At 49.3% G+C, this 15,784-nt stretch overlaps 1 protein-coding gene across 2 annotated transcripts; it reads left to right on the top strand.

The window, feature by feature from the left end:
- The first annotated feature begins 948 nt into the window (after nucleotides 1-948).
- Nucleotides 949-14,472, top strand: CARD19 (caspase recruitment domain family member 19). 2 transcript variants are annotated; one of them, XM_082842680.1, is made up of 6 exons: nucleotides 949-1,077; nucleotides 11,029-11,171; nucleotides 12,652-12,805; nucleotides 13,586-13,645; nucleotides 13,892-13,963; nucleotides 14,254-14,472. In XM_082842680.1, exons 1-6 carry the CDS (start codon nucleotides 1,071-1,073, stop codon nucleotides 14,367-14,369), a joined length of 552 nt encoding a protein of 183 aa, XP_082698806.1. In that variant the 5' UTR covers nucleotides 949-1,070; the 3' UTR covers nucleotides 14,370-14,472. The 2 variants fall into 2 exon arrangements, with proteins under 2 accessions (XP_082698806.1, XP_082698807.1); XM_082842681.1 differs by lacking the exon at nucleotides 13,586-13,645.
- Nucleotides 14,473-15,784: the final 1,312 nt, after the last annotated feature.

Genomic DNA, 15,784 nt, shown 5'->3' with positions numbered 1-15,784 from the left:
CCCGTGTTGTCCCACGGACTGGGGTAGGACCCGGCTGGGCTTTTCCGGTAAGGCGGGCCAGACTCACTTTCAGTGTTCGGAGCGGGGATGGTTCCCGTGGTGACCACCACGACTCGGTCCAAGAGTTTTGGGGTTTCCATCCGACAGCTGCACCCATCCTCCAGTTCCTTCATGAGGTGGGGGGTCGGCGCACGGGCACGGTGGACTGTGCCCGGAAGCGCTCATCCAGGTCCGGACCCTGGCCGCCCCGTGAGGCCAAGACTGAACGGGTCCAAAGTGGGTAAAGGCCAGGACGGAGAACATAGGGTATAAGGGAGACTGCGCCAGAGACCCGAGTGAGGCTCGGGTGAGGGGCGGGACTCAGAGTTGCGCGGCGACGTAGGTGGCGCCGGAGGGGGCGGGGCTTAGAATGGGGGCGGCATTTAGAGTGGTCGCGGAGAAGCCATCGACGCAGGCGGGGGCGGGGCCTCGTGGAAAAGGGCAGGGCTCAGGGATCTGGTGGTGACGTAGCCCAGGACAGCGGCGGCGGAACTCAGTGAGAGGTGGAGCTGAGAGTTCCGCTTGCGGGCGGGAGCTAGGCTCAAGGTTTAAGGCTTCTGGAGGCCCAGTAACTGATGAGGACCGGGCTCAGCGAGGGGCGGGGCTCAAGAGCTGTGGCAGCAACAGAGCTAATGTCCGCGAGGGTGGGGCTCAGTGAGGGCGGGGTTTAGAGCTCTCGCAGTGACAAAGCCAATGCCCCGGGCGCTCGGAAGGCCGGGCCCAGTGAGGGGAGGGGCTAAGGGCTCGGCAGCGTTCGTGGCCCACGCGTTCGGAAACGGGGCTCGAGTGAGGGATGGGGATTTAGAGCCCTCGAGGCGACGCAGTCGACGCTACGGACTGGGCCTATCGGCAAGGGGCGGGCTCAGTGAGGGCGGGGTTAGGGCTTAGCCGCGACGATGCCGGGGGCGGGGCTCACAGGGAAAGAGCGGGCGGTCGTCACAGGGGTCGACGGGCCGCGGCCGGACAGCCAGGCTGACTGACGGCGGCAGGGGGACTGGCCGGGTCAGCTGGGTGCACGGCGTGCCGCCGCCATGACAGGTGAGAGCGGTCCGGGGTCGTGCCTGCCATACAGGGACGGGCGCGCGGCCACGGTGGCCCATAGGGTCCGGGTGTCCCGATGCCACACCGGGGGCCGCTCCTCTCGGCGGCGAGTGACCTTGCCCGTGACTAAGTGTCCTGTCGACGAGACGACGGTAGGCCGGCTCGCGGCCCGGGGCCGGGTTCTTGGGAGGCGAGGCCACTCCGGGTCCTGGAGGGTTCTTGGGGGCGGGGGCTATGGACAAGCCCTGGAGAGTTCTGTTGGGCAAGGCCACGTCATGCCTTGGAGGCTTCTGAGCGTTGGGGGCCCCACCTTGGAGGGGTCTGGACGGCGAGGCCAGGTGAGGCCCTAGAGTGTTCTGGGGGACAGAGGCTGGGCCTGGGATGGTTCTGAGGCCAGGTCAGGCCATGGAAGAAGGTTCTAGTGGGTGGGGGCCACGTCGTGGGTGGTTTCGGGAGGGCAGCGGCCAGTGCACGTCTGTAGGTGGGGAGATGCTGCATGGGCGGGTGGGGGAGGTAGGGTTGAGGCCTGACAGTGGGAGGTGAAAATAAAAATGATTCTACTGTGCTTCTATCAGGAAATGTAGACACTCCGTCCTCACAGCTACCTGAGAAGAATGCCCAACAGGTGGTGCATACCTGGGCAGTGTGTGGTACCCATGGGACTCTGTGGTGCCTCCCAGGCTGCACCCCTTGCCCAGCGACAGGCCCAGGGGAATTGTGGATACCGACTCGGTCCCCGAAGGCTTTGTGCCCCATACTGAACTGCCCCAGTCCCTCCTTCTTTTCCCTGGCTGGGTTCTCCAGCCCAGTCATCCGCCAAGGGCCTCTCTGGAGTGGGGACCCGCCCACCACCTTCCTGACCCTAACTGAGCAGGGTGACCCTTCCCTATGGACCTTTCCCTGTAGGAGAAGCTCCATGAGAGAGACAGGCTGGTGACAGAGCCTATGACAGCATGGTCAGCCTGCTTCATGAGGTAGAAGTTACCTAGGGGTGGCCCACGGGGCCAGCAAGGCCCCAGAAGTCCCTGTTCTCTCCCCAGAACTCACTGGAGTTCCAGCCTGAGTCCTGCACACAAATAGGATTTCATGGGCAGGAACCTGGTGATTTCCAGGACACCAGTGTCCCAGCCTTAGCCAGAAGAGACCCCAGCTGCTGTGCATTCCCCTGTCATCTCTCTGAATTCTTTTTATCTGTGGCTGCTGTTTCTGAGTAGAGTTGACCCTTTGAGGTTTCAAATGTGAGGGTCCATTTATATGTGGACTTTTTTCGATACATACTATAGTACTACATGACCTCAGGTTGGCTGAATCCTTGGATGCAAAATTATGGATATGGAGGACTGACTGTAAAGTAATGTGTGGATTTTCGACTGCTCAGGGATCTGCGCCCCCAACCGCTGCATTGTTCCAGGGTCTGTTGTACCTATTGTGCACCTGGTCTTGCATCAGGTGCTTCCCATTGAGAACCACTGTATGGGGAAAAGTGGAATATCTCTATGTGTGGATAAGGAAATAAAGTGTCAGGTTGGGCAGGTGCCCCAGACTGCTAGGGCAGTCAGTGGCAGAGCCAGGACTAGACCTTGCCCAGGCCCATCAATCCCCTTTCTCCCTGCCATCTCTGTGTCCTGGGCCTCTAGAGACCTCTTCCCTCAGAGCCCTTCATTTTTGGTATGGGGAACTGGGGCCCAGAGAGCACAGGCCTGGGAAGGTCAAATGGGCAGGCTTGCAAGGCTGCGGGCCTCAAGTTCCTGGCTCACTGTCTCCATACACCAACAGGAAACTGCCTCGTGTTGGTTCTGGGGCCTCTACAAAGGGTTGCAGAGTGAGTGTGTGGGGCCTGATGCGTCTGCTCAGGGCCAGCACTGGCCGAGTGTCACTGCAGCAATTGCTGTTGCTGCAGAACCAGTCCCTGCCTTGTGGTGTGCTGGGGAGTGTGCCATCTCAACTCCATGCCTGAGGCCAGGTTGGGCACTGGGACAGGAGGGGATTCTGGGAGATTCAATTTGGGAGGGGAGGTTGAGGTCCAAGCATCTGGACTTTGGTTTGGGTGGGGCGGCAGGGGAGCTCAGGAAGGTCTCTTGGCGGGAGGGCAGTCAGCGTGAGTTAGCCAGGCGGAAACCACAGGGACAGGTATTCTTGTGCCAAGGGCAGGAATCCTGGGCAGTACACTGCAGTTGGGGGTTGCTGTGCAGGAATGGCTCAGGGGCCTGGGAGGCCCGGTGAGGGCAAGTGAGGCCAGCTCCCACAGGACCTCTGTTGCCAAGCCAGGCTAACAGGTTGGCGGGGGGGCGGGGGTGTCCATGGTTGAGGTGCTGCCAGGAGGGCAAGATGATGGGGGAGGTAGGGCTTAGCAGAGGTTGCTGGTGAAGGTCTGGTGAATTTTATGCCAGAGCATTCCTCTTCCTTTGTCCTGTAAAAACTGTCTGGGACTGTTTATCAGCACTTGGGACCAAAGTGGTTTCCTTTCTTGTGCTTTCTCATGCCTCTGAATGGCTGCTTGGGTGTGGTTTGTGTGCACAGCGCACAGCAGAGCCCAGAGCTTTGGCCCCCAGGCTATGCCATCTTGCCTGGCAGCTGCAGGCAATGGAGGCCCCACCTGGCTAGCAGCCTGCAGGGTAGGAGGAGCCACTGCCAGATGCTGGCCACCATCCACTGACAGCCCTTGCCCTTGAGCCTTGGACCTACGTCCATTCATTCCCAAACTCTTTAGTGAGTGCTTGGTGTGTGCTGGCACTATGCACACGTGCACACACTGGTAGTGCTGGGCAAGACAGCCTATGGCTTGGCCAGGAACAGACATGATGCAGCTAATTGCATAGTTAATTAGTAGGTTGATTAGAGAGGCAGAAAATTTAGATGTCAAGAATTGGCCCCAACACTGTGCTGTGCCTGGGTCCTGACCTCGATACATCACTCCCTAGGTGGTTGAGGTCTTAGGCAGGTCTTAGATAAGCCTACTCGTTGTGCTTCAGTTTCTTCTTCTGAAAATAGGGGTGGTAGTCATGCCTGTGTAGCAGAGCTGATGGAAGAATGACGATTATCTGTATGCCTAGAGCCCACAGAATGCCCAAGCTTGGGGCACACTCCATGAACTATGGCCAATATTAACTCTTTAATCAGAGAGGTTGTAGGTGCTGAAGCCAGGTGGCCAGGAGGGTCCGGCCGTGTGGTGGTGGCAGGTCTCTCTGCATTCCTGTCCATGGCTTCTTCACCAAGTTGGAGCTGCTGACAAGTCCATTTTCAAGGTTGACTTTCAGAGGCTCGGAGAATCAGAAGATAGAAATTCATATTCTGGGGGAGAAAAGACCATCCAGGAGGAGGAGAGAGAAAGACAGTCTGTTGAATTGGCCCCATGGAAGAAATCAGGGAAGGGGCCCCACTTGTTCCACCTCAATGACCCTATTTTAAAAAGATCAACATTATTGAGGTAGTATTTACTTACAAATACACTCATTTTTAGTGAATAATTCTATAAGTTTGACTAATGAATGCACCCATGGAACAACCAGCCCAGGCCTAATCAAGACAGAACATTTCTATCACTCTAGAAAGTTCCTTCATGCTCCTTTCCAGGGAACCCCACCCAATCCAAGAATTCATCTGCTTTCTGTGACTCTCATTTTCTTTCTTTAAAATTCAGCTACGGAATTTCCAAATAGGATTTCTTTTTAATTAATAGATTTTATTTTTAAAACATATTTAGTTTATAGAAAGTTGAGCAGATAGCACAGAGGGTCCCCACACCCCATTTCCTGTATTATTAACATCTTACATTTGTGTGGTATGTTTGTTGCACTTAATGAACCAATATTGCTAGAATATTAATAACTTTAGGTATTACTAGCTAAAGTTCTTGTGTTGTATATTACATGAGTTTTGAAGAATTCGTAATGTCCTGTGTCCACCGTTACAGTATCATACAAGTAGTTTTACCTGGCTAAAAATCTGTGCTCTACATATTTATCCCTCCCTCTTCCCTAACCCTTGGCAACCACTGATCTTTTGACTGTTCTCCATAGTTTTGCATTTTCTGGAATATCATATACTTGGGATCATATAGTATATAGCCTTTTCAAATTGGCTTCTTTAACCTTTAGCAAAATGCATTTAAGTTTCCTCCATGTCTTTTTGTGACTTCATAGGTCTTTTTGTGACTTCATAGGTCTTTTTATCACTGAATTATATTCCATTGTAACTTACTAAACTGAACCACAGTTTAACATATTATCCATTCACCTTTATATGTATGTATGTGGTAAAATATACAGAACATAAAATTTACCATTTTAACCATTTCAGTGGCATTACATACATGCACGATGTTGTGAAGCTGTCACCACTATGCATTTCCAGAACTTTTCATCATCCCAAAGAGAAACTCTGTGCCCATTAAACAATAACTCCCCTTTCTCCCCTACCCTCAGCTCCTGTTAATCACTATTCTACTTTCTGTCTTTAGAATTTGCTTATTCTAGATAGTTCATGTAAGTGGAATCATACAACGTTTGTCCTCTTGTGTCTGACTTATTTCACTTAGCATAATGTTTTCACAGTCATCCATGTTGTCAAATCCATGTACTAAAATTCTGTCCCTTTTACGGTTGTATAATATTCCATTGTATGTATACCACATTTTGTCTCTCTATTCATCTGTCTGTGGACACTTGGGTTGTTTTTACCTTTTGGCTTTTGTGAATAATGCTAGTCTGAACTTGGTGTGCACATACCTGTTTGAGTCTCTGCTTTCAGTTCCTTTGAGGAATGAAGTTGCTGAAGTATTTGTTTAACTTTTTGAGGAATAGCTATACTGTTTTCCATGGTGGCCATACCATTTTACATGCCCACCAGTAATGCATGAGAGTTCCAATTTCTCCTCATCCTCATATTCATATTCCCTCTCTCTCCATGTATTTATTTTACCTTAATGTGTATGAAGTGGTATCTCATTGTAGTTTGATTTGCATTTCCCTAATGACTAGTGTTGTTGAGCATCTTTTCATATGCTTAGTAGTCATTTGTACATCTTCTTTGGAGAAATATCTATGCAAGTCTTTTGCTCATTTTTGTATTGGTTACTTTATAGGATTTTTTGTTGTTGCGTTATAGGAGTTCTTTTTATCTCCTCTCTCTGTATATATTAATGCCTAATCAGATACATGCTTTGCAAATACTTCTCCCATTCTGTGGGTTGTCTTCACTCTTTTTTTTCCCACTCAAAGTAGGGTTTATTTCTGGACTTTCTAGTCTATTACATTGTTCTATATGTCTGTCCTTATGTTGGTACCACAGTTTTGATTCTTGTAGCTTTGTGGTAAATTTTGAAATCAGGAAGTATGAGTCATCCACCTTCTTTCCTTTTTCAGGATAGTTTTGGCCATAAAAGTCCTTTGAGATTCCATATGAATTTTAGGATGCAAAACAAAAAACATTTATTGGGGTTTGGATAGGGATTACACTGAATTCCTAGATCACTTTGGGTAGTATTGTCATTCTCACAATATTAAGTCTTCCAACCCATGAACATGGGATGTGTCTTTCCATTTATTTGTGTCTTTTAAAATTTCTTTCAGCAATGTTTTGTAGATTCAGTGTCCAAGTCTTCCACATCCTTGGGTAAATTTATTTCTAAGTATTTTATTCCTTTTTTTAAGTTTTTAAATTGACATATAGTTAATTTGCAGTGTGTGTTAGTTTCAAGTGTACAGCAAAGTGATTTAGTTATACATATGTACATACATATATATATATATATATATATATATTTTTTTTTTTTTTTGCGATACGCGGGCCTCACTGCTGTGGCGTCTCCCGTTGCGGAGCACAGGCTCCGGACGCACAGGCTCAGCGGCCATGGCTCACGGGCCCAGCTGCTCCGCGGCACATGGGATCCTCCCACACCGGGGCACGAACCTGTGTCCCCTGCTTCGGCAGGCGTCCTCTCAACCACTGCGCCACCAGGGAAGCCCCCTACATATATATTTTTTCAGATTCTTTTACGTTATTCGTTGTTACACGATATTGAGTATAGTTTCCTGTGCTATGCAGTGGGTCCTTGTTGTTTATCTGTTTTATATTTGGTAGTGTGTATATGTTAATCCCAGACTCCTAATTTATCTCCCCCATTCCCTTTGCTAACCACAAGTTTTCTATGTCTGTGAGTCTATTTCTGTGTTGTAAATAAGCTCATTTGTGTCATTTTTTTAGATTCCACATATAACTGTGATATCATATGATATTTGTCTTTCTCTGACTTACTTCACTTAATATGATAATTTCTAGGTCCAACCATATTGCTGCAAATGGCATTATTTCATTCTTTTTATGGTTGAGTAATATTGTATTGTGTATGTATATGTACCACATCTTCTTTATTCATTCATCTGTCAGTGGACATTTAGCTTGCTTCCATGTCTTGGCTTTTGTAAATAGTGCTGCTATGAACATTGGGTTGCAAACTAGAGTTTTCTCCGGATATATGCTCAGGAGTAGGATTGCAGGATCATATGGTAACTTTATTTTTAGAGTTTGAGAAGGGTTGGTATTAGTTCTTTAAATGTTTGGTAGAATTCACCAGTGAAGCCATCTGATTCTGGGCTTTTATTTGTTGATACCATTTTAACTACTGATTGAATCTCCTTATTAGTAATAAGTCCTTTCAGATTTTCTGTTTCTTCATCATTCAGCTTCGGTAGATTGTGTGTTTTTAGGAATTTGTCCATTTTATCTAGGTTGTCCAATTTGTTGGTATAAATGTCCACAGTATTCTTTTATAATCCTTTTTATTTCTGTAAAATTCATAGTAATATTTCTGATATTAGTAATTTGAATCTCCTCTCTTTTTTTCTTTGTTAATCTAGCTAAAGGTTTGCCAATTTTGTTGATTTTTCTGGAACCAACTTTTGGTTTTATTTTTCTATTGTTTTTCTATTCATTTATCTTCACTCTAATCTTTATCATTTCCATCCTTCTACGAGCTTTGGGTTTAGTCTACTTTTCCTTTTCTAGTTCCTTAAGATGTAACATTAGGTTATTGATTTGAAATCTTCTATTTTAGTATGTACATTTATAGCTGTAAATTTTCCTCTCAGTATTGCTTTCACTGCATCCCTTAAATTTTGGTATGCTGTATTTTTATTTTCATTTTTCTCAAGGTATTTTCTGATTTCTCTTGTGATTTTCTCTTTGATGCATTTGTTGTTTAATGTCCACATAATTGTGAATTTTCCAGTTTTCCTACTGTTATTGATTTCTAGCTTTATTCCATGTGATCAGAAAAGATCCTTTTATTATGTCAATCCTTTAAAATATATTAAGACACATTTTGTGGTTAACTGTGTTTTGTGGTCTGTTTTGGATAATGTTCCCTGTGCACTTGAGAAGAGTGTATATTCTGCTACTGTTGGGTGGAGTGTTGTGTCTATGTCTGTTAGGTATCATTAGTTTATGGGGCTGTTCACATCCTCTATTGCCTTATTGGTATTCTGTCTGGTTATTCTATTATTGAAAGTGGTCTGTTGAAGTCTCCAGCTATTATCATAAAGCTTTCTATTTCTCCCTTCAATTCTGCCAATGTTTGCTTTAACTATTTTGGGGCTCTGATATTTGGTGCATATATGTTCTAACTTCTTGGTGATTGATCATTTTATTAATATATAATGTACTTCTTTGTCTCAACAGCTTTTGCCTTAAAGTCTGTTTTTTTCTCATATTAGTATAGCAATGTAAATTCTCTTTTGGTTACTATTTGTATGGAATATCTTGTTCCATTCTTTCACCTTCAACCTTTCTCTGTCTTTAGACCTAAAGTGAGTCTTTTGAATACGGTATATAGTTAAATCATGTTTTTTAAATCCTGAGAGGAAAAAATTCTGTTTCTCTTCTACTCTTACATGCAACGCTTATATTTCTCAATACTTCTGACACTTCTGGTTATGGAATGTGTGGGTTTTTCCCCCTACCAAGCAATTTTCCAGTTCTTTGGTGGACACCAACTGGGAGTCCTATAATTTAATTCAATTCTGACACCATCTATCCAGAGATAGTGTCAGATCCCATGGGTTAACTTTAGACTCAGTTCCACGAGATTGCCCCCACTTGAGATGCCAATAATGAATCCAGGTTGTCACCTGTGCTTCTAACTGACTGGCTGTAAATCAGAGTTCCCATGACCCTCTCCTTGTGACCCTATTTGCTAGAATAGTTCACAGAACTCAGGAAAACACTATTTCCAGTTTGTTACAAAGGATATTTCAAGGATACAAATGAGCATCCGGTTGGAAAAGATGCATGGGGCAAAGCATGTGAGAAGCAAAGCATGGAAGCTCCATGCTCCTCCCAGACAGGCCATCCTCTCAGCAACTCCACATATTCAGTAACTTAGAGTGCTCCAAACCCCATTTTTGGGGGGTTTTATGCAGGCTTCCTTATGTAGGCATGACTGATTAAATCATTGACTACTGGTGATTGATTGAACCTCCAGCCCCTCTCCCCTCCCCAGACATTGCAGGGGGAAGTGAGATGGGGAGGACTGAAAGTTCCACCCCTCCAATTACGTGGTCGGTTCCACTGGCAATCAGCTCCCACCCTGTGGTTATTTAGGGGCTTTCCCAAAATCACCTCATTAATACAAAGTCAGATGAGGTTGGAAGGGGCTTGTTATGAGTAACAAAAGATATCCTTTCACCTTCACAGCTCTCATCACTTAGGAAATTCCTTGGGTTTTAGAAACTGTGTGCCAGGAATTGGGACAAAGATCAAATATATATTTCTTATTATAAATCATGATACTACAAATCCACTTTGCTAATCTAAGTCTTTTGATTAGAGAGTATAATCCATTTACATTTAAAGTAATTACTGATAAGGGATAACTTGTTTCTGCCTTTTTGCTATTTGTTTTCTGTATGTCTCATAGCTTTTTTTCCTTCATTTCTTCCCGTCTTTTGTGTTGATTTTCTGTAGTAACACATTTTGATTTCCTTTTGTGTATATTCTATGGACATTTTCTTTGTGGTTACCATGAGGATTATACATAATACCCTAAAGTTACAGCTATCTAATTTGAATTGATACCAACTTAACTTCAGTCACATACAAAAACTCTCCTCCTATACAGCTCTGCCTACCCCCCATCCCCTGGGTCCACCAGGAAACAGGACAAGCTGCCACAGGTAGGTAAGGTGGTGCACTTGTTCAGGCAGCTAGTGCTGCAGGAACTTGGGACCCTCCCTCAGAGATTCAGAGGTTTCTTTGTCAACTGCCCACCAACCTCTCCCCACCCCTTGCCTTTAAAGACTTGTCATTCTACGGGACATTCTTAATGGGAAAGATAGTGCAACAGTGATGCTTTAATGGTGATTCTGAAAGAAAAAACAAAAGAAAAGGCATTCCCCAGCCTCCTGGGCAGCAAGCATGCTGGTCTGCTGTTGGTGTCAGCTTCTCAAGGCCTTGCAGATACACTGTGTCTGGTGGCCATGCCAGCACAGGCCACTCCAAACAACAACAGCGATTGTAGGAGCTTCGAGATTGGGCCTTCTCCAGGCTGCCCGTGCCCTTCCTCGGGCCTGGCTATTTCCAGAGGGCACTGAGGGGGCCCAACAGACAGCAGATTCTTTGCCCTTCTGAGTTTTTTTGCGATAAGCTCTCAGGCATAAAAGATAGGAGCCAGAGGCTCTGCTCTGCTTTTGAGCACTCTGAACCTTTATCACTGCACCCACCCACCCCACTTTCTGGCAAGGGTGTTGGCGTGACATGGGGGAACTCTGGGCTGTGCGTGAACTGGGATGTCAGCAGTTGTCCAGATGCTTACAGCTGGTACACCTCTCGGTGGGCATGGGGACCTTGCTGCGAGGGGTCCCTGCCATGGCTGCATCATGGTGTGTGGGTCTCGCCACCCCCTTTTTGGGCTGAGCTGGCTCATTCCCTCTGTGTTCTATGCTTCTGTTTCAGAGCAGACCTACTGTGACCGCCTGGTCCAGGACATGCCTTTCCTCACAGGCCTTGGGCGCCTGAGTGAGCAGCAGGTGGACAGGATTATCCTCCAGCTGAACCGCTACTACCCCCAGATACTCAGCAACAAGGATGCAGAAAAGGTGCCAAGGAACCTGAGGCTGCTTTCCCATCCCTTTCCTCTCTGGGCTGGGAGAAGTGGGGGGCAGGACAGCTTGGAGGTGAAAACCTGTCTCCTTAGGGTGACCTTGGGCCCAGAACATCAGCTCTTTGAGCCTTAGTCTCTTTATATGTCATCAGGCCTTCTGGCCCCTTCCAGAAATGCTGGGAGGATCACAGGAGACATGTGATAACATGCCACAACATGAGACAAACCTGGGAGGGGGAACAGGGGGAGTGCTGGGGTGGGAGGGGATCAGGGATACCAGACAGGCCCTACCCAGTGCCATAGGGCTCTTCACTCTGAATCTTCCAAAAGTTCAAAGTGGGCAAACGTTTTGGGTGTAATCTGGCCCATCCTATTCAGGGACACTGGGTGAGAGTGGGTGCTCCTTGCTCGCCCCACCCACTTCTCTGGCTCCCCCGTGGGGCTGGGGGTGGGTGCTAGAGACCAGCCGGGGCTTTGGGGTGCAGGACCTGCCTCCCATCTGGGTGACTGAGCGAGCTCTTCTCTTGGACCTGAGCTTCCTGCCTTGGCACAGGGTAACAGTTTCACGTGCAGAGCTATTTGGAGGGTTGGGGTCTCTCCTAAGGACGGGTGAGATTGATCCTCAACAGAACTAGAATCAACACGGACCCTGCTACTGGCCCAGATGCTTCTTAAGTTACAGAAGTAGTACAGTGAGTTAAAAAGTAGGGGCTCAAATTTATATCTTGTAATTAAAAGTCGAATACACATTCATTGTAAAAAAACAATTTGAAAAGCTCATATGTTTACATGAGAAAAAGGAAACTCCTCCACACACAAAACTACAGTTCCTTTCCTCATAGGTACCCATGGCTTCTGCTGCACATCTGCCTTTGCTTTGCAGTTTCTGTACCTTTGTGGTTTGACTCTAGTTCCTTGTAGCATGGTACACCACCACCAGGTGGCAGCACCGAGCCATGGCCTCCAGGTTCTGGGGGTCAATGCCAAGTACCCTGTCCATTGACCTTTACAACCCCATATTTTTCAGTCAACCACATCAAAAAAGCCACCTTTTTTTCTCCTTAACCCTTGATTTATTTTTTAAAACTTGAATCACATTCCTGTAGAGTGTAAACTAGAAATTATCATTACCTCAGAGATTCCCTGTAATGACCCTACCATGTGGGTTTATTATTCCCTTTTTACAAATGGGAAAACCAAGTCAGCAAGCCACTAAGTTTCCACACGTGGAATAATGTCACCGCCATCTTTCTTGCTGACGTGTCCTGGCCTCCAGTGGGAGTGCAAGGCTTAGTGGCCATGCAGCACAGTCTTGGGTGCCACATGGGAGTGCATGAGGCTGTGGTAGCAATTGCTACCTCCCCGTGCATGTTCCAAGCACCTAGATGGTATCACAGCCATTGAGGAAGCTGGGGCTGGGTGCTGAGCCCAGAGTGCTCCAGCCTGACCTTGTCTTGTGCCCCTTCCTCCTCCAGTTCCGGAACCCCAAGGTATCTCTGCGAGTGCGTCTCTGCGACCTCTTGGGCCACCTGCAGCGGAGCGGTGAGCGGGACTGCCAGGAGTTCTACCGGGCCCTGTACATCCATGCCCAGCCTCTGCACAGCTGCCTGCCCAGCCGGCACGCCCTGCGTAAGTGCGTTTCCCAGTCCCCAGGCCTCGGCATCTTCTTGTTCAGCCCTTCACCAGAGACTGCCCTCTGGTTGCATCTTGTATGGCCCTCAGAGTATTTCAGACAATATAGATGTTTCTGTCTCCACGTCTCCCTCTCTCTGTCTCTGTCTCTCTGTCCCTCTGTCTTCCTTTTTCTTGTGCCACTTTTTACACAAAAGGTAGCATCTCTTGCATGCAGCTCTGCCCTTCCCTCTGTAATCTAATGAATCTGGGAACCCTTACACTTCTGATCAGAAATAGCTCACGGCTGTAGGCTGTACCGGCCTTGAGTGAACTGACCCCCCCAACCCCCACGACGCAGGTTGTGTCCACTTTCGCCCAGGTAGATCCTCATGGCATGGCTGTTTCTGTAGAACAGTTTCTGACACAGATGGCTGGTCCAAGACACATGTGTTTTGGTTTAGAGGGTCTGCCCTGTGGGCCCGGGAGGCTTGTGAGCCCCGATGGGGCCTCTGAGCTGCCAGGTTGTGGTTGCCAGGGAACAATGAACCCCCTACTCCATGGTCCTCAAGTTCTCATGAAGTGGACAAAAGGAGAAGACACAAAACTGCAGGGTTCCCTCTCTGGCGCTGACTTACCCCAAACACAGCCTGGAGGGCTTAGCACCGGCACAACCTGAGGGGCCTGGGTGGTCTGGGGGAGGGGGCTCGACAGCCCCCTTGGTTTCCCGAGGGCGGGGCAACCACCTTACCCTCTGGCCCACCCACGACTAACTGCACCCTGTGATTTTGTTTCCAGAGAACTCAGATTGCACAGAGCTAGACTCGGGCACCGCAGGCCGTGAGCTCAGTGACAGGGGTAACCGCCTCCCATGTCCCTTCTCTTTGTTCCCCCACCCAAGGCTCCATCTCTGCCTTGGGGGCTTCTCCATTCCAAGTCGGGTTCCGTTCCTGGCTTCCTGTTGGACAGACCCCCTCAGGGTGCTCACTGGGTGTGTCCCTGCCCAGCTGACCCCAGCACAGGGTGTGAGCCTGTCCCTCGAGGCCTCTGGACCCCTCCCGCCCTCCTGGGCTCAGGGAGCTGCTCACGTGCATTTCTCCCCAGGACCCGTGGCCTTCCTGACCTGTCTCGGCCTGGCCGCAGGGCTGGCACTCCTCGTCTACTGCTGCCCCCCAGGTGGGTGCTGCCTGGCCAAGCCTCAGCCCAGTCCTCTCCAGACCATGGGGCAGAGCCCTGCCGGATGGACGGAGGCCTACACCTGAGGCCCCCTACTTGTGGCCCAGCGTGGCAGTCCTGCGGTTCCTTTCCTGCCATGCTGACCTTGTCGAGGTCCTGTGTGGGGAGCCAGTGCCAAGCAGGCCCACTCAGCATGGGGACCCCACATCCCTCAGGTGTGGGGCTGGCGATGCCATGAGGCTGAGAGAAGGCGCCTTCTCGATGGGTTCTGAGACCCCCTTGTCTTCCAGACCCCAAGGTGCTGCCAGGGGCCAGGCGTGTCCTGGGCTTCTCCCCTGTCATCGTCGACAGGCACGTCAGCCGCTTCCTGCTGGCCTTCCTCACAGATGACCTGGGGGGGCTCTGACCGATCCCATCCCTGCCCACCTTGGCTGCTTGCTGCCCTGGGGCTGGCTGGCTTTTCTAAGTGTTTATTTCTCACTGTGTATAACTTACGTAACCAGCACTTTACCTTCACTGTACAAAGGTGCTCAACAATATTAAATGTTTGAGTCTTATCCCATCTCTCAGGAGTGTTTTCTAGATGATTCCAACACAAGACATGACAGGATGTGTAACTGGGGCTGACCCTGTGGGCTCTTGGCTTCCCGAGTCCAACCCAAGACCCAGGTCCTGCTCAGGCCGCCTTCTCAGACCCCTGTGGGCCTGGGCCTCACCCCTCCATGTGGGCTACCTGCCCCAGATGACCCCTGCTGTGTCCCCCAGTGCCCACCTCCAGATATCCCCTGCCACGTGTTCCCCTTCCCTCCCTCCCTGGCCACCTTACACTACTTCTCTCCAGAACTCCCTACCTTGAACCCCTCCTGCCATCCCCTGCCTGGGTGTTGTTGGTCCCCACACCTGCTCCTGCCCATCTTCCCTCCTTCCCCAGCCCTCAGCCTCAGGTGGCGAGGATGAGGATGGACAGGGCACACTGGGCTGCTCTGTTACCCAAGCCCTGGGCCATGGAGGGGCGCCAACCAAATGCCTCATGATACTTAGTGCCAGCATGTGTTAATTTGATTCCTCTTAGCAGCCCCAGAAGGTGGGCTGCTGTCCCTGCTTTCCTGATGAAGAATCTAAGACTGAAAGGAGAGATCACTCAGCCAGGAAAGGGGGGGGGGACCCAGTGCATGAGGGGCTCCACCACCATCTTCCTTCCCTTCCTGTGACATGTCCCAAGGAGATACCCCCTCCCCTATCATCCCCCTTGTCTCTGTCCAGTCACCAGAGCCAACACCCAGATCCTGGGCCCTCGAGGCCCCTCATACTACTACTATCTTGGAAATGGAGCCCCTCCCCCCGGGAGGTGATGACCCGCGCTTGGCGGGTCTGGGGAGGGTTCAGTTGACACAGATATGGTCAGAGCCTAGAAATGAACACAAAGTCTTGTCCCTGATCCCAGGTGGAGAGGAGGTTGAGACAGAAAAAAAAGAGTCCACAAAAACTTCTAGAACTTTTAGAGGTGAAAAATGTAATTGTGCCATCTGAAGTCTTGGGCTCTGGCTCCTCACGCCCTCCCCCAACAGCCTGGGGTTTGGCCATACCCAGCACCTTGTCCTCAGAGCTGAGCCCCTATATTTGTCTTGGGGACATGGGCCTGTCCCCTTGACCAGGGTGTTTGTACCTATTTGTCTCACCTGCCAGCCTCCGGCTCAGGATCTTGTCATGGGAATGTCCCTCGTGGACACAAGAGGGTGAGTGTACACGTCCAAGAGTGTGCTCTGCCTTTGGCTCTGGGGGCCCTGTGAGCCACGTCCCCAGTGCCTACTACCCTCCTGC

The sequence above is a fragment of the Leucopleurus acutus genome (assembly GCF_964270905.1).
Source record: "Leucopleurus acutus genome assembly, chromosome: 7".
Taxonomy (NCBI): domain Eukaryota; kingdom Metazoa; phylum Chordata; class Mammalia; order Artiodactyla; family Delphinidae; genus Leucopleurus; species Leucopleurus acutus.
Note: the sequence above shows the minus strand (reverse complement) of the source record. Positions and strands in the feature narration are given on the sequence as shown.

Excerpts from the sequence above, each read along its gene's own strand:
- CARD19 (XM_082842680.1), top strand. Across the intron at positions 12,806-13,585 it reads GCCCAGCCGGCACGCCCTGC|AGAACTCAGATTGCACAGAG; the intron begins GTAAGTGCGTTT and ends TTTTGTTTCCAG. Across the intron at positions 13,646-13,891 it reads CCGTGAGCTCAGTGACAGGG|GACCCGTGGCCTTCCTGACC; the intron begins GTAACCGCCTCC and ends ATTTCTCCCCAG.